General features: G+C 34.5%; 1 protein-coding gene across 2 annotated transcripts; it reads left to right on the forward strand.

Moving 5' to 3' along the window:
- The first annotated feature begins 235 nt into the window (after positions 1 to 235).
- Positions 236 to 24,364, forward strand: LOC106055009 (lysine-specific demethylase 5A-like). 2 transcript variants are annotated; one of them, XM_013211116.2, is made up of 33 exons: positions 236 to 524; positions 1,418 to 1,495; positions 1,856 to 1,915; positions 2,099 to 2,161; positions 5,533 to 5,715; positions 6,632 to 6,739; positions 7,092 to 7,136; positions 7,624 to 7,714; positions 7,873 to 7,955; positions 8,129 to 8,287; positions 8,532 to 8,675; positions 9,115 to 9,270; positions 9,380 to 9,561; positions 9,919 to 10,081; positions 10,287 to 10,406; positions 10,709 to 10,903; positions 11,412 to 11,526; positions 11,646 to 11,837; positions 12,265 to 12,415; positions 12,504 to 12,621; positions 12,893 to 13,039; positions 13,433 to 13,641; positions 13,737 to 13,860; positions 13,994 to 14,188; positions 14,491 to 14,625; positions 15,559 to 15,739; positions 17,215 to 17,282; positions 17,381 to 17,542; positions 17,818 to 18,331; positions 18,671 to 18,888; positions 18,982 to 19,210; positions 19,858 to 20,154; positions 22,008 to 24,364. In XM_013211116.2, exons 1-33 carry the CDS (start codon positions 363 to 365, stop codon positions 22,853 to 22,855), a joined length of 5,895 nt encoding a protein of 1,964 aa, XP_013066570.2. In that variant the 5' UTR covers positions 236 to 362; the 3' UTR covers positions 22,856 to 24,364. The 2 variants fall into 2 exon arrangements, with proteins under 2 accessions (XP_013066570.2, XP_013066571.2); XM_013211117.2 differs by having other exon boundaries at positions 8,556 to 8,675.
- The last annotated feature ends 903 nt before the right edge of the window (positions 24,365 to 25,267 follow it).

The raw sequence follows: 25,267 nt of genomic DNA on the forward strand, positions 1-25,267 counted from the left end.
CAAATGTATGTTCAGATTGTTCACCTTTCATCCGTAAATATACAATTAAATATCAATGCGATATTTATAAATTTCTTTAAAATTAACTTTTACGCTTAAGTAATATTCTAAAAATAAAAACAAATTGCTTTTTTATCTTTTAAATACTTTATTTGGCATTGAAAGAGTTTTTTTTCAAAACATTTGTAACATTTTAGAACGTGGTCAGAACTACTTGTTTCTGTGCTCATCTATTGTTTGGTATGTTGTTAGGCACTACCAGCATTGTCAATTTCAGGATGTTGTCAATGGCTTAGTGTTGTGTTTTTTCTTGTTATGGACTTTGTATAAGTTATTGTTTTTATACTTTGTTTGTCGGCAACATGGATGCCTTCGACAACGACCCATATCTTAACTTTAAGCCTCCTCCAGAAGCTCCTGTGTTTACTCCAACCGAGGAGGAGTTCGCTGATCCGTTAGCTTATATTGCTAAAATAAGGTCGATTGGTTTACAAGCTGGTATAGTGAAAATAAAACCTCCACCGGTGAGTTTTACCTGTGAACTCATCTTATATTTGTATAATAAACTTAAAACAAATGTACATTTATCTATCCTTTTTCAATTGCCCACCACCAATATGATTTTTTGCTTTCTACGTGCCGTTTGACTGTCTTGAGATGGCGACTACGACGTCAGCCACCGTTTTCCATTCCTACATGACTATGTTGCCCACGACTGCTGGGGCCTCGTCCTCAGCCCGTGCTAGCGAAAGAAAGATGGGCTGGGTAACTGCCGACCCCTAAATCATTAAATGAATGATAAATATTAACACTATTCCTAAATAGTTATAATTTTCTTCCTTTTTTTTAGTTGTATTTTATTAAGTCCTTAAAACATTGAAAAAGTTAATTTGGAATGTCAAAAAAATAAATAAATTATTTTTAGTTCAATTCCAGATTTAGAAAGAATGAAGAAAATACATTTTGATTAGTTTCTAACAGGGCTAACTAACTGGTTGCAGCTAGATTCTAAATCTAGATCTACCATTATTGCCATTATGAGTGGTCTTAGTTTATACCTAAAATGTAATGGGATGAAACAGTATTACACAAGACTGCTATAAATTAGTTGATAAAAATTAATATAATACTTTGTTAACTCCTAAAATGATACATTTACACATTTAATTCTTAGATGTGATTTTTGTTTGTAGAAAAGATAAAATGAAGTAAGACAGGCCATGTTCCTTTATGTTCCAGATCAGAAATAGAAATAATATTCTAATATCTTTGGTCAACTTTAAATATCAGTTATTTAAAAGAATATGATACTAATACTAAAATGTTAAGGTTAATGATAATAGCAAACTGTTATATGATTAGATCTAACTCAATTGCATCCCCCCAAAAAATTATATTTTTTTTAACTACTTCAAAGGATTGGCAACCACCTTTTGCTGTGAATGTTGAAACATTCAGATTTACACCTAGAATACAAAAGTTAAATGAAATGGAGGTTAGTAAAACTGAATACATTGATTCTTCTAAATATGTTGTCATTGCTTTAATAGCGTTGTTTTTTAAAAGGTTGATTGTTCTTTAATCTAAATGCATAAGAACAATGATTGAATTGAAAAAATAGTGGAGGCTGGATGTCTAGTAAAACAGATATCTAAGATTAAAAAAAAGAATTAAAATTGCCTCCAAAAACTTTTTGTTTTCATTTCATTCTTGGAAATTTATATTTATTTATTTATAAACAAATTTTATTTTGAATATGCACTAATCTTAAAAATGCAACAAATATTGTTTTATATAAAATAAGAAAGACTGTTATATAAATTAGTAAAAACAGAACTTTTTTTGTTGACATCAGGCACACTCTCGGATTAAACTTAATTTCTTTGATTGTTTGTACAAGTTTTGGGATTTACAAGTAAGTACTCAGCTTATAAAAGTATATTTGGAATATCTTGAATTCATGATCAGTTCAGTTATTTTTAATACTGTGGTTAAGAATTTGAATAAATTTAATTAAGTTGTTTGTTGTGAAGAAACATCAGCTCTTTAAAAAAAAGGGTTTTGTTTTGGAGATTCATCAGTCTAATATGTGTTTCAGGGATGTACTCTCAAAATACCTACGGTGGAAAGAAAGATATTGGATCTATATAAACTCTTTAAGGTAAGAAGATCATTTACTACCTTCTTTGTTTTGCTAAAGTATTGGTCACATGATATGGCTTTTGTGTTATATGGAACTGTGATTCAGATTTGGAGTGCATTCATCATATTTTCCAGGATTCTTATATTATATGTGGTGCATATTATTCTTATTGTATGGAATTTTCAAGTGCTAACAAATTATTGTTAGTGTTATTATTAAACTGTGCATTTCTGTATTCTAGGGCTAGCTAGATATATTTCTGTGAATACTTTCTGTTTGATTTTATAATATCACAAGTTTTAAATTGTAAACTTGACAGTGGAGGTAGATCTTTGTGTAGTTACTAGGCTTGAAAGGAAATTTAATTTTCAGAATCAAATTAGATGCTTCATTTTTATATAATTTCTAGTTTATTAGAAGACTAAACATTGCCTTGAAACTTTGAGGCTTTTTAAGTTCTTTATTGTGTCACAGAAGTTGTGATATTTCTAATAGATCTATATACTATATTCTTTTATCTAATTTTCATTTTTACTTGGCTATGTCATGGTTAGGAAATTTCAGATTTCATCATTCTCTTATGACAAGTTATGATTTTAATTATATGGCTAAATCAAATGACTTTTGGAGACCTTATTTTTGATGAAATGATTTTGGAGACCTTTTATTGCATTTATTTGAATCAAACTTATGTTTGGAAATCTTTAATTTTAATGACATAATTGTAGTACTTTTGGTGACCTTTGATGTTCATGACATTACGTTTGGAGACCTTCCAATAAAGATTTTCTTCTTCTCTAGTATGGAGACTATAATAATATCTCAAGTCTTTTTGTGCATTTATTTTTAACGTTAAAGGAAGAAGATGAGGATTACAATGAATAGCTGCAGTAGTCTGTATTATCTTATTAAACTGGAATTCTATATTGTGTCGGTTTTTCAAAATGGCGTTAATATACTAAGGTCTCGTGTGCGTTATCTTTTTTTTTTTCCAGCGAACATTATTAAACTTAAATCAAAATTAACGGCAAATTTTGTATTGCACATTTTAGAAGTGCTGTGTCATTTTTTTAATTGCCATTATGAGAAAGGGCTTCTAGCATTGATAAGTAAAGAAAAATAAAATGACGCGTATTGATTGGTTAAAAAATGTGCAGCCGCAGTATCCTACTCAAAACTCACTCTGTATCGGGGGAACAAAGAACAATTTTTCACTAATGCTTTGTTGCGTAGACCAGTTTAGGTCTTACAGTAATCTACGCTGTTGCTTTTTTTTTTAAGCGTCACCGTTTGCCGTCATATTAATTGGGGGTGGTGTCTTTTAGTCGACACCACAGTGCAAGCGTAATATGAGGCGGGGGGGAGTGAGGGCAAGTCCGGTGGGACTGAAAAGTTGTTGAAGGTAGATCTAGTCACAATCTAGGGGATAGCGCCTTGCTCAACGCACATCCAACGGTCAGTGACAAAACTGTAAGCCTCGGGGACAAACCTAAATGCATTGTTCTCAGTGGAGACGATATTCGTGTATCGAAGCAGACGACACTGTTTCTGCAAAGCGAGTTGTTTTTATTTATCTTTGAGTACCAGAAAAAGTTAAGCTCGTCCCCCCCCCTTTTTTTTCCTTCTTTTAATGCATTCATTTTACCTTGACCTTGATGTCGGTTTATCGTTTGTTGGGGTTCTACCTGCCACAGTTCAGAAGTGTCTGTCTTGGTTCATGCTACTTCATGCCCATGGTTTCATTCATTTATTTTCGTTAGAGATTTGATGCCCCATTCCATTTTATTTAATATAGCTCCAGACTTAACGCATTTACATCTGGATTCTAGATTCGAGACCTAGATCTAACTTGGCCAACAAAAAAAAAATGTCATGGCCTGCATTTCAATTCAAGCCCGTATTAAGTCGTATTAAAAGCTATGTAGCTCAAATATCGGTCTATAATCAAGTCCAGGAAAAAAAAAGGTTTATCTGTAATGCCTTAATTCGAATTTTAATCCAAATTGAACTTCAATACAAGCTACGTCACAAGCTATTGCGTGATTGTCTTTCCCAGTCGCTGTTATTCGTTTAGAAATTGTTCCGTACGAGTTTACTGTAAAACATCTACTGTTAGAGATCTATGAATAGTATGAATACGATTCTCGATCTATAAATGTACAGGTTCCTTTACCATTCAACACACACACGCACGCAACAACAACCAACATACAAAAAACATACAGTCTAGAGCTAGCTCTTTATTATTTTTGATAAAAACATCTTGATTATTTTTCTATTATAGTGCTGACATCCATAACTTAAGAATTTGTGACCTTGTCACCTTTCTCTAGCTTGGCTCAATAATTGTAAATGGGTTAGATGCGATTTTGTAAATTATAATGAATAATGATCTTTTTCATTTATTTTTTTTTGCTCAATTTATTGGATATTGATTAGTTTTAGCTTAGTTCTCACAATGTGGCCACTTGCAGCATTGTTGGCTATTTTTTTATTTCATGAGTTCTTTATAATTTTTTTTTTGATAACCTTAAAATATGTGACTGCATTGAAGTCTAAATGTTTGGAAGAGATTTTGATAACTTTTAGCCCTATTAATTTGATGAGGGGGGGGGGGTGCTTATTTTTTTAAATTTAAATCTTATTCTGTGTGTCCACATAAACAAATGCACCCCACCTTTTTTTGGTTATCTTTTTTGTATGGTGTTTTAAAGTTCTGCATAGGTCTACTGTCAGAATTTTATGACTGGGCAAATGTCATGCTTTGAAATCTCCTTTAATTCTTTCAAGTCTATTATTTAGGACCACGTCACATTTCACAAATGCTTTTGTTGATGAAGCAGAGCATATTTTACACAAGTGCTCTTTTTAAAGCAATGGAAAACTCTTCTTTTAGCCAGCTTTTTGTTGCTTAGCTGTAGCTGTAGGCTCTATCTGAAGCCTGTGCCAAGGAAAAAAAGGAGGTGCTGTTTTTCAGCTGTTCAGCACTGCCACTCAGAGAGTTGGTTATGCTGGGTTTTTGTAGTAATAGTGTCTGCCTAAGAGGATTCAACATGGGCCATTTAAAGAGGGTGTGGGGCACAGTGTCTACAGAGGGGTGGGTGTGTGAGATTTTTTTTTGTTAAGGAGGTAATAGTGTGTCTTGTTCTTAGATTGTAGATTGCTCTTACAGTCTTAGCAAGGTTTATTGTTGTAATGAACTTTAGAATGACTGTCAAGGTTGTACTAGAAATGTTTTCTTGAGTTATTAAAATAGGCTGTTGAATTGCTGTACTAGGCTTTTTAAAAAAAATGATATTATATATGCTAATATAATATACTATATATTATATGACTCAAACAATTAAATGTACTAATATATATAAAATGTACTTTTTCTGAAAATCTAGACAGTTGAGGAGGAAGGTGGCATGGAACTGCTGAACAAGGAGAGACGCTGGGCTCGTGTTGCTGACAAGATGGGTTATCCACATGGCAGAGGTGTGGGCCACACTCTTAAGCACCACTATGAACGCATCTTGTTCCCTTTCTTTTTGTTTAAAAAGGGAGAGACTGTCAAGTTTATACCAGAGGCAAGTTTGTTCTTTGCACTTGGTTGTCATGGATGTTTCTGTGATGGAACATGGTAGAGATTGTTTTGATCTCAGATTAAGTCCAACAGAATTTGAATAGGTTCCCACATTTGTGAAGTGACATCAGTATATGGGTGTAGGCGCTTGTTCGGATTGGTTGAATAGATTATGATGCAATCACGAATAAGACCACTAGGTTATAAATCGGGATGAATAGCAAATGAAAGAGTGAAGTTAAAGTTGGCGACTAAGAAACAGAAGGGCGTGTGTTTGTTGTAGTTTTGAAGTGAGCCGTGTTTTGTTTAAGTTGTTAAAGATACTATTATTTCACTTTTGTTTCTACATACATCTATATTAATGTTGATAGCTGTAATATATATATTTATAGTGTCAATAAATGTTGGGTTGTAGATCCAGACAGCTAGTCCAACTAAAACTTTGTGTGCATATTATTATCTTAATGTAGAACTTTATATATCCAAGGATGAAGAACCTAGTAAGGATATCTTACTAGCATACTATATAATTACTCTGCATCATTATCCTCAACATATAAAGTGCCTAAAATCAATCAATCAATCAATCATTATCCTCAACATATAAAGATTATGCTTGATTTTAAAGCATGGTGAATTTATGGAAGAAGGAAATTAACAAGGAATTAAAGCTGAATAAAAGTATGGGACAAATTGGTTTATCATCTAGTTTACACAAGGGATTATATGATGGACTATATACTATTCAAAGTATTTTAAATACACTATAGATCCTCATTAAATGAGAGGAGAGCTCAGAGAGACTAGAAAGAAGATTATGTGTCAGCTCTTTAATAACTAGGCTCTATTGTGTTTTTTTTTTATATTCCTGTATTCTCAAAAAAAAATGGTTGTAGTTTATTTATATTTATATTGAACAGCAAAAGCCTATAGTTCCTGATGAAATAGACAAAGCAGATAAGGACTGGAAACCTAGCTGGAAGGGGGACAAAGACAAGAATCGCAAAGCTAAAAGAGCTGTCAAAGAGGTATGTGAAATAACAATTTTTCTTATATTGTTTTTTTTTTTTTCTTGTTTGCTGTTTGAATTTGTGATATCAAGTTGGATTTTAAACAATATGTGCATTACTTGAAGTTTTCTGAATACAAAAATGCATTAACCTAAGTAGCTAATTAGTCAAAATTAATTTGGTTTAAAAGAAAAAAATTTTTAGTTGTTAATTTCTGTTTTAAATTTGATTGTTTTGTTTATCTGCTTTAATTATTTTAAAAGAAGCTACCTTTCTGGTCCATGAGTAGATGGGCACATCAGTGGGTATTTCATTCCAATGTTCACTATCTATACACATTTTAACCGAAACTTTAATTGGGCTATTTCAGAGCCCAACTCCTTCAAATGATGCTTACGAGTGCTTGGTAAGAAAGGTCAGCAAAATTTTCACAATTTTTTTTTTACAAGTCTTTCAAAAGCAGGGGTGGCCATTAAGGAGCATTGTTTTTTCTTTAGAAAAGCAGAGGTAAAGTATTGGCATGATTTGAAAGAGATTGTATGTGGCCACCCCTGTTCTATATATCATTAATTAGTTTATATAAAATATTGAATTTAGATTAATGTTTTCAATTTGTTAGCTTGTATATAATTTATGAACTTGTTTTGTGGATATGTTCATTAGAATTAGAAAACTTTTTTTATGAGAATAGACTGAAATGTCAACAAGTTAGCACTTACAGCTTCTATAAATGTTTTACAAGTAAAAAATTAAATTTGCTTTCAAGTAACTAGATTCTGTGGTTGGATTTTAAAGATTAATGCCTCTCTCTATTTTATCATCTTGAAAATCTTTTGTTATAACTTTGAAAAGCTAATCTACATGACTTTTTCAGCCTAATGATTCTAATATTCTTTCGTCAGGACCCAGACATTGACTACAGCAAAAACAGTGAGCTTAAGAAGCTGCAGTTTTTTGGTGCAGGACCTAAAGCTGCTGTTCCTGGTTCCAAAGGTAATTCATTTATAATTTGTTTCCATCAGGGGGGGGGTGTTATTTTAAGACATCATTTTAAGTTAAGCCATGCAACTATTAATGTTGAAATAAAAATTCATTAATTTAAAGACAAGCATAATAAAAAAAAAAGCTGACATTTTGTTCCCTTCGTATAGATGATCCGGATGTCAAGCTTGAAGACAAGGCTGATAATAGAAAGAGTCGACAGAAGATGTCCATTCCCGGGGCTTACTCTGGGGTAAATAAATTTTTTTAGGGCCCTACACTTGACATGATATTGAATACTTTTGCTGTCTGTTAGAAAACATTCTGTTTGAATGAGCTAGTGTTTAGGTTGTGTAAAACATGTTGATTTGATGCCATTGTACTGTACATGGTTGCAACTTACTTGGTTGTACCTGCCCTGTTTAGGCTGACAAGTACTACTGTCACATGTGTGGTCGAGGAGATGGGGAGGACCAAATGCTCCTTTGTGATGGCTGTGATGATGCCTTCCACACCTACTGTCTGGTGCCCCCACTCGCCGAAGTTCCTAAAGGTGACTGGAGGTGTCCTACTTGTGTGAAGCAGGTAGATATTTTTTACAAATACAGGGCTGCTTTGATCATTTCATAGTCATTGTAGAAAATAGAATCTCTATGCTGTACATTTGCCTTTGCTCTTTATTTGACATAATTCATTTGTTGACAATATTTCTTATATTTTCTATTGGTGATCATGTTTGCTTCAAGTCTTAATTAGTCTTAATAGATATGAAACATTTTATAAAAACAAATCTCGTTTCTGTTTTTGGTTCATTCTTATAGTGTAATAGATGACAATGTTTTTACTTGTACAGGCCTGTAGTAAACCCCTAGAACCATATGGCTTTGACCAGAGCAAGAGAGACTACACTCTACAATCCTTTGGAGAAATGGCAGATCATTTTAAGGCATCCTATTTCAAAATGCCTGTACATGTAAGGAATGTTTTTTTGTTTTTTTCCAATGGTTAGTTCCTAGAATTTTTCAGTGTAGACTGTTAGAAGTTAGAAGTAATCATTTCATTATTGGCATTAGTACAGATAAGGCTGAGAATCTTCTAATTTTTTCCCATCTAATATTGTACTTTACAAATGAGTTTCAAACCATTTAACTGAGAAATGGTTTTCTATATGAGATTTTTTTTTTGTTATCTCTGGTTGTATAGAAAACCAGTGGTTGGAAATTCTAAATTTGATTTACTGCAAAGTTATTGCTGCATGGTCAGATATTTTGTTAGACTCTTATAGAAAGCTAACATTGATTGTTAGTCTAATTGGAATAACTAATTTATTAAAATTCTTAATGTCAATAGCTGCATCCAAATAAAAAAAAAATTACAAAAAAAGAATGAAAATTATTTTTGTGTATTGACAGAAGGTAACAACAGCGCAGGTGGAAAAAGAATTTTGGCGACTGGTGAACAGTTTTGAAGAGAATGTGATGGTTCAGTATGGTGCTGACATTCATGCCATGGAAATGGGCAGTGGGTTCCCTACAAAGAACACAGAGGATCTACTACCAGAGGATGAGGTCTGATTGATGCAATAGATATTCTATTACGCTGGTGAAATGTACAATTCATGTTCAAGTATTTATTGTGTGATGTGTACTTGAATAAAATTTGTGTTTATGTTTAAAGGAGTATGTGACATCTGGCTGGAACCTGAACAATCTGCCAGTGTTGGAGCAGTCTGTGTTGTGTCACATCAATGCGGATATCTCTGGGATGAAGATCCCTTGGTGCTATGTAGGCATGTGTTTCTCAAGCTTCTGTTGGCACATTGAGGATCACTGGAGCTACTCCATTAATTACTTGCATTGGTAAGCATCTCCTTTTGAATCCTGTAAATCATTTACTTTTCCCCCACTTCAATACAGATCGATCAATTATGTTAACAAACAAAAAGGGATATGAAACACCAAAAACAAAACAAATGTTACTACTTTTTAGAAAAGGAATTTTACAATTGCCATCTTTTATCTTTATTATTACAAAAGCTAATTTAATTTTAACTTAGATGAACACATTTGTAATTTGTTAAGTCCACAGTGAAGGGCAAGAAAGAACAAATGCTGTTACAGTTCAATGAAATAATTCAATGCACTTACAACTTCAAACTTGCACATGTATATTTTGAGTTCCTTGTTGCGAGGAAGGTTATGATGTTTGTATTTCAGGGGGGAGCCTAAATCTTGGTATGGTGTGCCAGGCTCAGCAGCTACCAAATTTGAAGATGCCATGAAGGAGACAGCACCAGAACTCTTTGAGCAAGCTCCTGACTTACTTCATCAGCTAACAACTATCATGAACCCAAACATTCTGATGAAGAAAGGAGTGCCTGTAAGTTGAATGCTTTCTTTTAGTTCTATTTGTTCAATTCATTGTTTGATACCTCTGGCCAACATGTCATTTAGATTTTATTCTTGTTAGTGTAATTTTAGTGTATGATGTCATTTTATTATATACTTTAAAACCATTCTTATCATGATGGTTGCTTTCCTGTCATGTAAATGTTTCTTAATGCTATTGTCTTCATTTTTTGTAGATTTTCAGAACAGATCAGTGTGCTGGAGAATTTGTGGTGACATTTCCCAGAGCATATCATGCTGGATTCAATCAGGGATATAACTTTGCAGAAGCTGTCAACTTCTGTCCTGCAGATTGGGTTCGTTTCAAGCCTGTTTTTTTTTTTTTAAGGATTCAGTGACTTTTTGATTTTTTTTTTTTGTTCACTAAAGAATAAGTATTCTACAACCAAAACATTTCATACTAATTTACATTTGGATATCATAAAGGACTTGATAGTATATCTTGTACTTAAAATTTTTTTTTAGATGTGACTAGTTTAATTTGATTTGAAGGGACAACTTATTTTTCAATGCTGTTGAAATGCAGGTTATTTTCATTTTTTATATATGCACTCAGAAATGCTAAGAAAATAAAACTTTCTGTTAATTGTTTCCCCAGCTGCCTATTGGTAGAGCCTGCATTGATCATTACAGGTCCTTGCATCGGCAATGTGTATTTTCACATGAAGAACTCATCTGCAAAATGGCTGCTGACCCAGACAGCCTTGACCTCAATTTGGCTGCAGCTACTCATGCTGATATGCTAAGCATGGTAGAGGAGGAGAGAGATCTGCGGAAATCATTGTTGGAGAGAGTAAGTTTGTACAATCTATTATTACACTTAAAAAAATAATAAAAGACAACACTTTGTGTAATGTTTAATGCAAGTTAACCAAATAGCTCCTCCTATTTCCAGTTTGAAAATTCCTTCCCATACCCTAAGCAAAGAGGCGTAACTCTGAATAAAAAAAAAACTTACAAAATAAACGTTTTGAAAAAAAATAATAAAAATGTAAGATCAGGGTGGGAACTTATACACTGGGACAATGGGCCTGGTTGAGAATTCTTAAAATATAATTTAAAAAAGCAATACACATTAGGATTTTCACCAAAAAAAAAAAAAAGTAACCAGGCTCAAGTTCTCATTCAAAACGAGACATGAGTTCTTCATGTAGGAATGTTTTTAAAAAATGTGGCTAGCTTCCTAATGCATTCCCCTAGTGTAGGACTTCAACCTAAAAGACAATGTACTGTGATAGGAGCTATTGGGTAAAGTGTCTTGCAGTATAGTTCAGTTATTGTTTCTGAATGTTTGTTTGAAGGGAACCTTCAATGCTGAGAGAGAAGCATTTGAACTGCTGCCAGATGATGAGCGTCAGTGTGATGTCTGTAAAACAACTTGCTTCCTGTCATCAGTAACATGTCCCTGTCAACCAAGTTAGTCTTCTATGTAGACACCTTGTGTGTACTTAGCCTAGCAATTCAGTCTCAGGTTTTTATGTACTTCCTGCTGCTGTATGTTAAGTTCCCTTTTTAAGAACACTTCCTTTCCTCAGATCGCCTGGTGTGTCTTTACCATGTGGAGGACTTGTGTGACTGTGCTCCATCTAGGCATGTCTTACGCTACAGGTACACGCTAGATGAATTACCTAGTATGCTGCATCGCCTGAAAGTCAGAGCAGAATCTTATGACAACTGGAACTCTTTGGTTAAAAATGCTTTAGAGGCCACAGGAGATGATAAATTAGGTGTGTTGGATTTATATTTAATAATAACTTAAGTATACATTTCCTAAATATGTTATCATTTGTTAGATATGTCAATGTTAATCACTGTATTTTTACTTAAAAATTCGTCATCTTACTCTGAAATTTCTTAATCTAGTGGCAGCTGTTATTTTGTCAGCTTGCAACTATGGCTGACTAGTTAGAACATTGCTGTTTGATGTGTTCTAGCATTTACATTTTTTCAATTCTTATTTTAGTTTTTGCTTTCTACGCCTCTGGGTATCTTCAAGTTTTCTTGCCATATGCATAGAGTCTTAGGCTATAAACAGCTGCATCATCTCTTCTTTGCTTGCTGCTTACATTTTTGTTTCTCTTCAAAAAGTTTTTGTTTTGTCATTCAATCTATGATCATGGGTGAAGTATATTCTCTGCTACTTTGATTTTACAGAGCTGAATGAATTGAAAGAGCTAATCACTGAAGCTGAGGAGAAAAAATTTCCAGACTCTGACCTCCTACAGACTTTGATTAATGCTGTCTCTGAGGCTGAAAAGTGTTCTAATGTAGCCAACCAGTTGGTCAGCAAGAAAATCAGAACTAGGTCGGTGGAGATATTGGTATTAATTTTGTAACTAAAATGTCATAGTGACATACTTTTTTTGTTCATGTCTATTTGTTTTGTCTACTAGGAACAGACAATCCATTGAAGGCAAATATGTGGCTAAACTGACCTTGGATGAATTGAACTGTTTCTTTGAGCAAGTGAATGGGCTTCCATGTATCATTAAAGAAACCAAATCAATCAAAGTAATGTGGTTTATTATATTAGCATGTGTCTTAACTTATTAAGTAAGCATATACAAGTCATTATAAATTTAAAAAAAAAAAATTTTCACTAACATTGTCTTAGCAGTTTGAATTTATTGTCCTGTTTCTTATATCATATCTGGACATCCTTTTGCATTCTTATTAGACATAGCTGACTCAGGGGGGACAATAATTATATAAAACAATTTTTGTTTTAATTAAGTCTGTTAGTCTGAATGCATCATTTATGTCTCTGTATCTACATGTTTAGGAACTTCTGGATAAAGTGGTTGAGTTCCGTGAGGAAGCTCAGGATGCTCTAGATGCTGAGACTCCTGATTCTGAACAAGTGGAGACACTGATTGAAATAGGCATTAGTCTAGATGTAGATCTACCAGAGATACCCAAGTTGAAACAGGTTTGGAACTCAATTTCATTTAGTCATTCTTGATATTTTAAGCTTGTACTATACTATGACAGTATTAACTTCCTCCCCGCAAAGAGCAATCTACAAACTTCCAACTAAGGACAGGACAGACACCTCTGTTAAATTACCATCTCAATAAAATAAATCCCACACAACTCCCCCTTTGTAGACACTGCGCCCACCCTTATGAAACCGTAAACCATATCTTTTACAAAGTAATATTTCTGTGGATAGTAAAACAAAAAAGCATGTTTAGTTATGTGGATTGTTTAGGCTTGCTAAGAAAGCATCTATATAATTTTTTTAGGTTAGACCTTTTTTTTTTTCTGATAATATTTCAAGTCATGTAACATTGAAATAGTTTTTTTCTTGAATTTTATTCAGGTGTTACAACAAGCTCGTTGGTTAGATAATGTCCGCGCCTCCATTAAGGAGCCCAATTCCGTCACTTTAGACACAATGAGAAAGTTGATAGAGTCTGGTGTTAGCCTAGCACCACATCCAGCAGTAGAGAAAGCCATGGCAGAACTTCAAGAGTTATTAACAGTCAGTGAAAGGTGGGAAGAGAAGGCCAGAATTTGTCTTCAAGCCAGGTACATTTTTTTTTAAATCTCACATCATTTAAATTGCTTAGTTTAGTTTGTTATTGCTTATCACTTCCTAATCAAATATTTTAATGAATGTTTAGACCACGTCATCTCCTTACAACTTTGGAAGCTATTATAGCGGAGGCTAGAAATATTCCAGCATACTTGCCAAACATTGGTTCTTTGAGAGAAGCTGTTAAAAAGGCAAAAGAATGGATTCAAAAGGTAACTTTTTACTATGGTCTGTTTTCTGTCATTTTAGTTTTTGTTTATGAAAAATGTTACAGTATTAAATATTTCTCCCTTACTTTGATGTTTAATACAGAAATGTCTTGATGATTGTGTTTGTATCTCTTAGGTTGAAAGTATTCAGAGTGTAGAACAATATGCCTACCTCGAAATATTGGAAGGTTTAGTGTCTAAAGGCCGTCCCATCCCTGTGCGCTTGGACCAACTGCCCCAGCTCGAGTCTCAGGTGGCTGCTGCTAAGTCTTGGAAAGAAAGAACTGCCAGAACATTTCTCAAGAAAAATTCTTCCTTCACACTTTTGGAGGTAAGTACATTGACATTCTGCTACCAATAGGAATGAAAATAATTTCTAAAAAAAAAAACCTGAGTTTTACTTTTGGTTTCATAATAATCTTAGCAAATTGTACATTAAAAATATAAATTTATAAATCCCATTTAAAAACATTTTTTTCAAAAACGTTTGTTTCATTCAGAAATAATCTTTTATAGGTTCTATAATGTTAATTAGGCTATTCCAACTTTTTTATATGAAAAAAAATCTTAGATGATTAGCTTGTTTTGATTTGTTTATAAATCACTAAAATATATTTGTATTTTGTTGTCTAGATTCTGTCTCCCAGAACTGATATAGGTGTTTACAATGGTGGCCGCTGTAAGAAGAAACGTATCAAGGATGCAGAGAAGAAAGACAATGAGAGTGTGCTGGACTATGCAAGTGATGACAGTAGAAACTCTGGCGTGGTGAATTGAATTTCATTTATTTAACAACCTTTAACTAACTTGATTTTAACATTAGCTCTAGAACGGACATTTACCAATGGTTATAGTTTTGGCTTATGACTGATAGAGGCTGGACTGATTTCTTCAGATTAAAACTTTTATTACTTTTTTTTGTGAGACTCTTAGTTACAGAATGAACCTAAAGATAAACATGGCATTTTACGTATCAGCAGATAATCTTTTTACTGGGAGAAAGCCTGGGCTGTAATTTGCCAATGCTTGGATGCCCTCATGTCAATACTCTCCTCTCTTCCATACTGACCAGATTCACACCATTGCACTTTGGGGTGAGGTGGTTACAGGAGTTTGCCAGAGAGTGGTGGTCTTACTTTTGGCATATGGGCCTCCAAAACTGGATTTTCTGTTAGGGTTTCATTCCTTAACTTTAGTCCGCACAGGGTGATATAAAGGAGGCCAGGCTATTAACCTATAGCTAGTGTTTTGGTTTGTAGGTAGCAGTTCATGTCTGCTGGCCACTGGCAGGCTATGACTGCCTCACATTTTGGGGTCAAACCTTCTCCAAGACACTTGAAGATTAGCCTGACCACAAGTCTCAATTTTCCCTGTCACCTTGAGGAGGTGCTGCTTATGACCTACTGTGGAGTGGCTATGTACTGGCAAGAGAGACTTACTAATTGCTCCCCTTTCACTGATGCTAGCCGGCGGTGGCAATAAAATAAAGCAACCACACTAGATGTTTCACATATCCATTGGACAGACAACTGCAAATTAATAATTAAGATCTTTATGAAGAAAGAGTTTAAATTTTGACATATAAAAATAATTAATAGTTGACTGACTGTAATGTAAACACATTGATCGAATGCTACTGTATTGTTGCACTGAAACTTTGAAATCTAGATTTTTAAATTTTTTTTTTTTTGTCTCCGCTAGTCCATTCTCACTCAGGTGGCTGCCTTCAAGATGGGGGAAGTCAAGGAAGTGGAACTTATGAGAGACCTCAGAACTCGCAACATGGAAAAGAGGCAGGATTCAGATGCTAAGTTTTGTGTTTGTCGTAAACCATCATCAGGCTTTATGCTTCAGTGTGAACTTTGCAAGGATTGGTTTCATGGTAATAGTTCATCTTAGTTTCTAGTTGAACCCATTCAGTGTGTGGACATCACTTATATCAGTCAGAGATCAAATAAAAGTAGTTACACATAAAGTATGCAGACCTGCCTACCGTTATTCAAAATGCGTATTCGTTACGCAAAATCTCCCAAAAATGACAGTCAGTATGCAAATACGCATTTAACCCGTCGCGTTACGCATTTCGTATCCTTTTTTTCCCCCTCTCTTGACTAGCTTACGAGCGGTCACGGAGGTCACGCTAAGCCGTCCTTTTGGAGGGGGAGGGGGGCAGAAAAAGTGGGGGAACACATTGTGTCTAGATCTATACGTTGATTGGTTCTTAAAAGCAATTAGATTTAGTCTAGAAATGAAGAACATGAGAGTGAGGGAGTGGCGGGTTGGTACTGAGTTGGTACCGTCAGTTAGCTGATACACCAACGTGACTTTTTTTTTTTTTTTTTTTTTTGTAAGTTCATTAGTAGAAATTATGTTGAATCCCTGATTCCCGTATTCATTTGTATAGTAAAAAATATTGAAGTGCTATCGATTCAAAACACATTGAGTGACATTGTAGATATCTAGTCTAGATCTAGATCTGGATTCTAGATCTAGAATCTAGATAACTTGTTATACAGGAATAGATCTAGCTAGACATTACGTTATGTCATGATTCTCTACATTACTCTACAATCTAGATCCAATTTAGTTGTAGTATGATTTAGATTGACTAGATCTAGATCGATAACATCTACTACTATCTAGTCTAGATCTAGACTAGATTCTTAGTATAGAATAGATCAAGGATGAAGGTAGGCCTACGAAAGTTTGGAGTAGACCTACGTTTGTAGCGGATCCACGGCATCGGTAACACTCTTGAGCCCAGATCTAGAGTAGAAATATATTCATTATATAGACAGATCCAGATCTAGTCTAGATATCATCTCTATTGTCGTATTGATCTAGATTTAGATTGTAGATCTAATCATGACATCTAGATCTAATATTATATATACATATATAAATATATATATATGACAAAATAGTGGATCGCGTAAGTGTTACACATTCTGGTGCCAAAATACGCATTTTGACCATCAGCGTTACGCATTTAGACTATTTTTGGTAGGCAGGTCTGAGTATGTGTGGTGTAGATCTAACAGTATTTTACACTTCCCCATAGTCACAATTGTACATAGTCATCCTCACCACCTGATCTGAATCTTAGTCTTCTTACTAAACAATCAATGGAACTCAAGGACTATATATTATTTCTTAAATATGTGGTATACAAGAACAGTCTGTAACCATCACAGAATTTGCTTAAAATCATTTGTAGAAATATAACTATGACTTTTTTTTTTTTTTTTTTTTTTTTTTGGTTGAAACAATTCTTATGTCAAAGTAATTCAGAATTTGATGAAGTTCATAAATTGTTCTTGTCTTTGCTTGACATTTTTGTTTCTCTGGTTACTCTAGGAACCTGTGTTTCCTTCCCAAAGTCAGCCAGCATTAAAAATAAAACATCTCAGGCAGCAATAATGCAGGTAAGATAGGGAGTTATTGATTTGTGGTCTTGGATACATTAAGTCAGTGGGGCTTAGTTATTCTCTTAACATTTTTTTATTTTTTTCTGATGTGTCAGGCTACAAAAGAGATGAAATTCCTGTGTCCACTTTGTCTAAGGTCAAGGCGCCCTAGGTTGGAAACAATCCTATCCTTGTTAGTGTCACTGCAAAAGTTGCCAGTGCGTATGGCAGAAGGGGAAGCCCTGCAGTGTCTGACTGAGAGAGCAATGGCATGGCAGGTACTGTCTTGACATCTGTGTCCAACAGTTGCTTATTGCTCCAGCATTCAATATTTAGTTGTTGAATAACAACTTAAAAAGCTATGAATAAAACAATAGTTTTAAAAATGAACATGTGCATTTCAAAATCTACATTTTTATAACATACAATATCTTTAGAAAAAAAAAAGATTTTCTGATTTAATTAAAATTCCAGATTTTATTGTACTAACAGGTTTTAATTATTTTTTTCTTCATGTTTAAGAGTTAAGTAATTTTTTATGAATTGTTTTTAGGATCGAGCCAGACAAGTGCTAACTACGACTGATATGGCCTCCGCAATGGCGCAACTGAGTGTAATGAGTCAGAGAATGGTTGAGCAGGCAGCTCGGGAAAAGACTGAAAAAATTATCAATGCTGAGCTACAGAAGGCAGCGAACAATCCTGAACTACAACCTCACTTGGCCTCTGTGACACAGAGTGCTTTTGGCAACAGGGATAATTCTGCTCTGTCTTTACTGCAACATGGAGGCACTGAGGATATGTCCATGTTAGCCAAACATCATCAGATATACGCTGATGAGCGTCACAACAGAGACTTTGATTCCTCAAGGGAAGCTGGGGTCGGGGTGAACATGGATGATCCTGTTTCACCTACCCCTGGGGACATGTCGCCTCTCCACCAGACCCTGATCCCTGCTCCCAACCCCATGTCTCAGGACATTGGTGCAGAGATAGACATTTCATCTGTGTCATCTTTGGGCATGTCCTCTGAACATGCTTATTCTTCTGTCTCTAAAGGTGTATCCAGTAAGTTATTATAGTGAACATACTTGGTAACAAAAATGTTTGTATTAAATCTCATATAATACATACACATTAGATTAGGTCAATGTTACTGATTTTCACTTTATTGTTAGTCACATGAGCAGTTTGGTTTTGCTTTATCAACAAAAAAAATTGCATAGTTTTTTTTTTGTTTTTTTTTTTTTTTAATTGCATTTGTTATGTAAAGAGTAAAAAAAAATTTCTTTGAAAAGTTAAAAGTGCTGTTTCTTGTTTATTTTTTATATTCACAAAACCAGAATAAAGGTGTATCTATATTTCATTCATGTGCAGGAATGGTAATGCCACCATGTTTTGTTACAGATGGCTCACCGCGTAAAAACATGCGCAAGTCTCCATTGTTGCCCAGAACCTGTGAAGTGCTCTTACTTGATGTAGCAGAGACAAAGAAAGCTCAGCTGGAAGAGCTGATGATGGAAGGGGATCTGCTGGAGGTGTCTCTAGATGAAACCCAACATATCTGGAGAATATTGCAGGCCTGCTATTCAAGGTCTGAGCCCAATAGGTTCTCAGACATGGAGGTGAGTGTAACATTCAGAGTAATTATTGAGATAGTTATTTGTTAGTATATTGGTGTTTGTTTATAATACTGACTTTCTGTTATTTTGTTCCAGATTTCTAGTCAAGGTTTGTATGAGAAGAAGAAAGAGATGAAAAAGAAAGATGGCATTCTAAAGAGCAAAGAGATAAAAAGAAAGAAGAATCTTGGTGAAAACAAACTGAGTGATTTGATGATTAAAAGAATCAAAGTGGAGAATGGTGTGGAGAGAATTATTAAGAAAAAGAAACTTCAGAAGAAGACAAAGAAGGAAAATGCTGGTGACAATAAAGATTTTCTGAAGTGTAAGTTTTACAATCACACAGTTATGTAGGCAACAGTTTCTTGCAGCAGATTGTGTAGTTGGTTGATCTGAGAATTCCCCCCCCCCCCCCAAAAAAAAAAAAAAAAGCACAATGCAATATAATTAAGTGAATGTCATTTAACTATATGTTATGTGGCCATCCAGCTATAGTAAATAAATACAAATGACAGTTGGGGTATTTTATATATTTTTGCTAATTTTTATAATTGGTTGGGACCAGAATTATCTTCAAATCTGGCTTAAAATTACCAATTTTGTTTCCCCGGACTTGAACATTTATCTGGGTCAGTTGTCTATTCCTTTGTCTATCACACTCTTCTTAATAACAACTTCTTGAACTTGTGTATGTTTATTGACTAATTCATTGTATAAATAGTATCTGTTGGCAACTAATACCACATTATGTTCTAATGCAGGGACATGTTTCCCCCTTTGATAAAGAATGTGATTAGACTTGAAGGTTTCATTAAACTAAACAGTGACTGTGGCTAGAGAGCATTAGTTGTTTTTTTTTACAACTGTCATTTACAAAACTTAGCAAATCATTTCACAAACAAGCACACTAATGGAAACAGGCACAACAGAAAGACTTGCTGATCACGTCTAACCAATATAATCTTGTTTCAGTAAAACTTAAGGATACTGGTGATGGGGGGACACCTGGAACAGATGTGAAACCCAAAATCAAGAAGAAAAGGAAACTAATGAAGAGTGCTGGCTCCACTTCTAGCCCGCCACCATCCACAACTCCTGCCACTAATGAGTCGTCAGATGGTCAGAAAACAAATGGCACTAGTGTCAAGACAAAAGAGAGGAGGCCTAAAGTCAGGAAAGAGAGGAAAATAAAAGAGGAACTGGTCATGATGGATGATAGTGATGATAATGATGAGGACTGCTCAGCCTACAAATGCCAGCGTCCCACTGGTAAGTTTGGGGAAAGTTTCTTTTATATTTCTTTTTTTATGAAGTATAGTTTTAATTTATGAAGTAAGATGAGAATAATAATTACTTGTATGAGAAAACAGTTTGCTAGATTTGGTTTGAACACTTTTTTTTGTTTGAAACAAAGGTCATTAAATAAATGAAAAACTCTTGTACTTCTTTTCAAACAGTGAATGAAATCAAAGGAAAACAAAATATAAACAACAGTCAAGAAATGAAGAAAAGACATTTTTTAAACTTTAATATAAACAAAACCACAAACAAACATGTATTTAATGTGTATACCCATACCCTTGAAACATGAGCATTTTGAGATAGATTTGACAACCACATTAATGGGGGGAAAAAAACGAAGAACAGAAGAAAAAAAAACATTTTTTTTAAACCTTCTTTTTATTACTTTACTTAGATGATTGATTGATTGATTGCTTGGGGTAAGCACAATCTAGGCTAGGTAGTTGCACCAAAAAATTTAAATTAATCTTATACCAACAAATGTGTAATAGAATGAAAGAGGATGAAAAATGCTTTCCAACAACACCTAATTTATTATGCTAGCATTATTGGTTCAAAAGTTATTGTGATTTTAAGTTTGTCCGAGGCGTCCTGACATCCAATGGACTTTATATAGAGAAATAAAAAAAAGTGAAGCAAATTTTTTTTTAATGTGAATATTTCCAAAACTATTGTGAATACATATACAAAAGTATATATCAAATTGTACAGTTTTAAAGGAGGAATTTTAATTTATAAGTGGCAAATCAAAATGAAATTAAAATTATAAAATATCATTAGTAAATTACGAAAAAAATACAATTTTTTCTAATTTTCTTAAAATAGTCTATAAAAAGAAAAATGCTCCTGGTTGTCAAGTTTTCAACACAATAAGCTACTAAATTGATCTAGATCTATCTAGTTATAAAACAATAGTGTAGATTAGAAAAAGAATCTTTAAATTTAAGATTTAGATCTATTTAATTATATTTATTTGAAAGAATATTTTAGATACCTAGATTTACAGATTTTAGCTTCGACATCGATTGACCAAAAGAACTCCCAAGAATACAGATCTTTATTATATTTTATGTTAATAAGCAATGATTTAGGTATAAATAAGTGATTCATTCAATTTTACATGTTTTAGTGTAAACTAATTTTATTTTTCTTATGTAAAAAACAGATATTATTGATAAAAGGTCATTCCGACCTTAGTGAAATTCTAGTACCTGATAAAAGTGTGCTAAGTTTTAAAATATCGTTGACTCGTTTAATCATAATAAATTTGGTATCATTGGAAAGCTGAATGAATTTTCTAAGTGTGTGGTTTAAAACTAAAGATGTACGGAATCCTTTTTTTATTTTCCTTGTTATTTGAAAATTTCAAATTTTTCTGATTAAAATATTTAGGACATAGTAATAGAAAAAAATATATTTTTTCCCACTGGCCGTTAGAGGAACCTCTTATCTTTAGAATAAACGCCAGAAAATGTCATAAAAACACTCAGTTATAAAGCAATGTCTTTTCTTAGGACATGCTTAATTTCAGTTTTGTAAAACCTGAACAGGAAATTGTTTTGATGTCAAATGCGTTTTTAGATCCAATATGGCTTCCTGTGAGAGTACCTAATCTAGGCACTTTGAAAAAGAAATCAGCAATATTCAAATAAATGAAAATAAATGATACCTGTAACTTTTTTCTTTGAAGGAGACCTTATCTTATCTTATAAAATACAGACATTACTTAAATAAAGTAGATCTTCAACATTGTGTCTCTCTGATATCATCTCTATGTAATGTCTTCTTCTATAGACCAGAACTACTTTTATATTTCTCAGGTGAGGCAGTCAACTGGGTGCAATGTGATAAATGTGAACTCTGGTTTCATCTGCTGTGTGTTGGCTTGAAGAAAGAGGAAGTTCGTGACGAGGAAGATTACGTCTGTTTCAGCTGTAGGGAGGGCAACAGCGTGGCCTTGGTTGGCTCCCCTTCTAAGACTGGTTCAGCAGACACCCCCATTGACCCAGATAAAATAAAGAAGGAGCCAAAAGACAAGGTCTTTGACACGAGCCCTCCCTGCTCACCCAGTGTGCAAGCTGCTGCGGAGAAAGCCATTTCAGATGTTGTGGAGGCTGTGGCTGCGAGCTCTAAGGAAAGGAAGCTAGAGGCAGAGAAGAGAGCTGACGCTGTAGGAGCACAGCCAGAGAAAGAAGTGCCAGCTGCAGCACCCAAGTCTGAGCTTGTTGATAGAGTTGAATCTGAGGAGGAGGAGGAGGATGTTGTGGTCATTGCCTCAGAGCCCCAAGAGGAAATAGAAATGGAGATTGGAAATGATGAGGAGGAAGAGGAGGACAAAGAGGAGAAAGATGAGGATGAGGAAAATATTGAGGATGAGGATGAAGAAGAAGGTGATGAAGATGGAGAGGACGAGGAAGATGATGATGATGAGGATGAAGAAGAAGAGGAGCTGGCCATTGATGAGGAGGACAGAAATGAGACAGCCAACAGCTGTGATACAGCAGGGGAGGACAGTGGGGAAGAGGCTGTAGATGACTTTGAACAAGAGGTCCATCCTACTACAATTGAGGATCCTCAACCTGTTGAAGAGAATCACAAGCCATTGGACAATGCTGTGCAAAGTGCTTGTCCTTCTATTCCAGAGGCTGAAGTAGCCATCCCATCCTGACATTTCTAATCATCAGTACGTTGTGACTGTGTGAAAGAATCCCATGTTTCATCTCACAGACCTCTAGTTCATTTCTCCATGCTTATGAAATACCCAAAGTTGACACACAAAACTATTGACGTGTCTATTTACAAAACTTTTGTGTGTGTGTGTTTTCCTTGAATGTTCTAGTTATTTCCTATGAAGCTGAAAACATCATTTCAATGACTGTATTCTGTAATCGTGTTTTATTTTCAAGTGATTAACAAATGTACATTTATCAGGACTATAAATATTTACATAGCATATATTAGTCTTCACAGATGTATTGATTTTATTATTATTGATTCCATCACTCCCTCTTTCTATATTGGATGTATGAATGCTGTTTCAACAGAGAAAATGTTTTGATGGATGGCAGGTCTACCTTTTGAGTTGTTTTTTGTTCTTTGTGCAGAGATTTATTGGAACTGAACTAATTGTGTATATTTATGTTGATTTCACTGTATCTTGTATTAGCTCTTCTCTCCAAACTCCCATGTATGTAGTGTAAGCCCTCCTGTTGAATGAACCACTTTGAATTGCTCTTGTGTATTGAGTTGAATGTGTTGGAAGTTAATTTATTTTCTTGCCTGCAATTAGAACAGGATGAAGTTATCTCTTGTGTTGTCCAGATTTATTTATTTATTTAACATAAGATTTGAGAAAAAACATAAAGAAATGTATTAGGTCAGCCTAGACTGTCCTGACTTATCATCATTCATAAGGAACTCCAGGATTCTTCTGAATGGCATATGTCTAGATGCAAAATAAACATTGGAGTCAGAAGTTGTGTTTCTCCATCTGAATTGACCTCATATGTACAAAAAAAAAAGTCAGGGATAATAACAAACTCCTTAGCCCTAAGGGAAAATTTTGAATGTTTCTTCACATACTGGTATTTTTATTGAGTGAAGTTTTTGAAGTGCAGATACTTAGCAAGTGATACAGAGTGATCGAAAGATGTTCTTTGGTTGAGTGAAGTTTTTGAAGTACAGATACTAGCAGAGTGATACAGAGTGATGGAAAGATGTTCTTTGGTTGAGTGAAGTTTTTGAAGTACAGATACTAACAGAGTGATGGAAAGATGTTCTTTGCTAAACTCTTGCAGTTATGAGTAATCATTTTCTCAAATAAATGATTTTAGAGTTCTTCAGCCATCATGTTATGTGGAGAAGTGTTGGGACATCTACAATGGAGAGTGCCTGGGCATCTGAACATTGACCGTACATTTACTCATTCTTGTCTGTGTATTCAATGTGAGAACATTCAATCTGACTTGTCCCATTGGTTGTGGTGGCTCAGAACTCTTGTTATTTGGCCGACTCATCTGACTTGCTGTAAACATCTTTAGAGTCTTACCTATTATTTTGTCTAAGTCACCTAACACTTTTTTTCTTTATTGATGACTATATATTGATGAATACATAAGCAATGTTCAAATAAATTGAAATAAGTTTTGACCATTGAATAAAAATTGATTTTTTATAATTGGATTCTTTTATCTTTATTTTAGCATTCTATTATCTAATGCATTTCAATTAGCTATTATCAACGGTACTTTGAAAAAAGTTTTCAAAATTCTTCTGAAGAAACTAAAAAAGAATGACAAAATAATTTATGTTGGAGCAATTGGGCTTAACATTGTAATGGAGCAATTTAGTTTAACATTGTAATTATGTCATGTAACCATCACAATGACCAACCGCCTTTACTTCCTCCTACTAACGTCAGTAACCCATTAGAGCTGGGTGGACTCAAGATCCCGAAATTATAAGTCTTCACCAGGATTAAAACCTGGGACCCCCTCGGATCGCAAGCCAAGCGCTTTACCACTCAGCCACAATCGCCTCTCACGTGAATATAATATTTACATTAATTCATGGGATGTAGAAAAGTTTTTCCAAAACCAACTTCAGAAGATCCCACTGCACCAAGGTGAAGCCCTGAATCTAGGTGCTCGTTTGCGGGCGATTAGGCGACATTGGTTTCACCCAATACCCCGCCTGCTAAACGAAGAAATACAATCCATCTATCTATCTATATATATAATACTCCTCTTCCCTCAATAGTTTGGACGAGAAGAAGAAGTAAAGGAAAGATCACTCTCTTATTTCTGCGGATAGTCACCCCATGAAAAAAGAAAGGGGGGGGGGGGAGAAAAAGTGGGTATTCACACGGATGGCTGCGCGCTGGACTGTCAAACTCTGCCCGCTCCCACCCCCTTCGTCCTGCGGGAGGTTTGGACTAGGAAGTAAACTATCATATACTCTGAAGGAACATCTGAAACATGTCAAACATTTTACAAACACTAAATAACAGGGCCGGACTTAACAATTGTGGGGCCCAATGCGAAACGGATTTCGCGTGGCCAAGTTTGGCTAGGGAAGCGGA

This window comes from Biomphalaria glabrata, chromosome 4, assembly GCF_947242115.1.
Source record: "Biomphalaria glabrata chromosome 4, xgBioGlab47.1, whole genome shotgun sequence".
Lineage (NCBI taxonomy): Eukaryota > Metazoa > Mollusca > Gastropoda > Planorbidae > Biomphalaria > Biomphalaria glabrata.

What these genes read in the sequence shown, in the direction of transcription:
- LOC106055009 (XM_013211116.2), top strand. Translation starts at nt 363, where the DNA reads ATGGATGCCTTCGACAACGACCCATATCTTAACTTTAAGCCTCCTCCA. An exon ending in ACTTCTGTCCTGCAGATTGG is followed by an intron (nt 10,407 to 10,708) that starts GTTCGTTTCAAG and finishes TTGTTTCCCCAG; the next exon opens with CTGCCTATTGGTAGAGCCTG. An exon ending in ATAGGTTCTCAGACATGGAG is followed by an intron (nt 18,889 to 18,981) that starts GTGAGTGTAACA and finishes ATTTTGTTCCAG; the next exon opens with ATTTCTAGTCAAGGTTTGTA.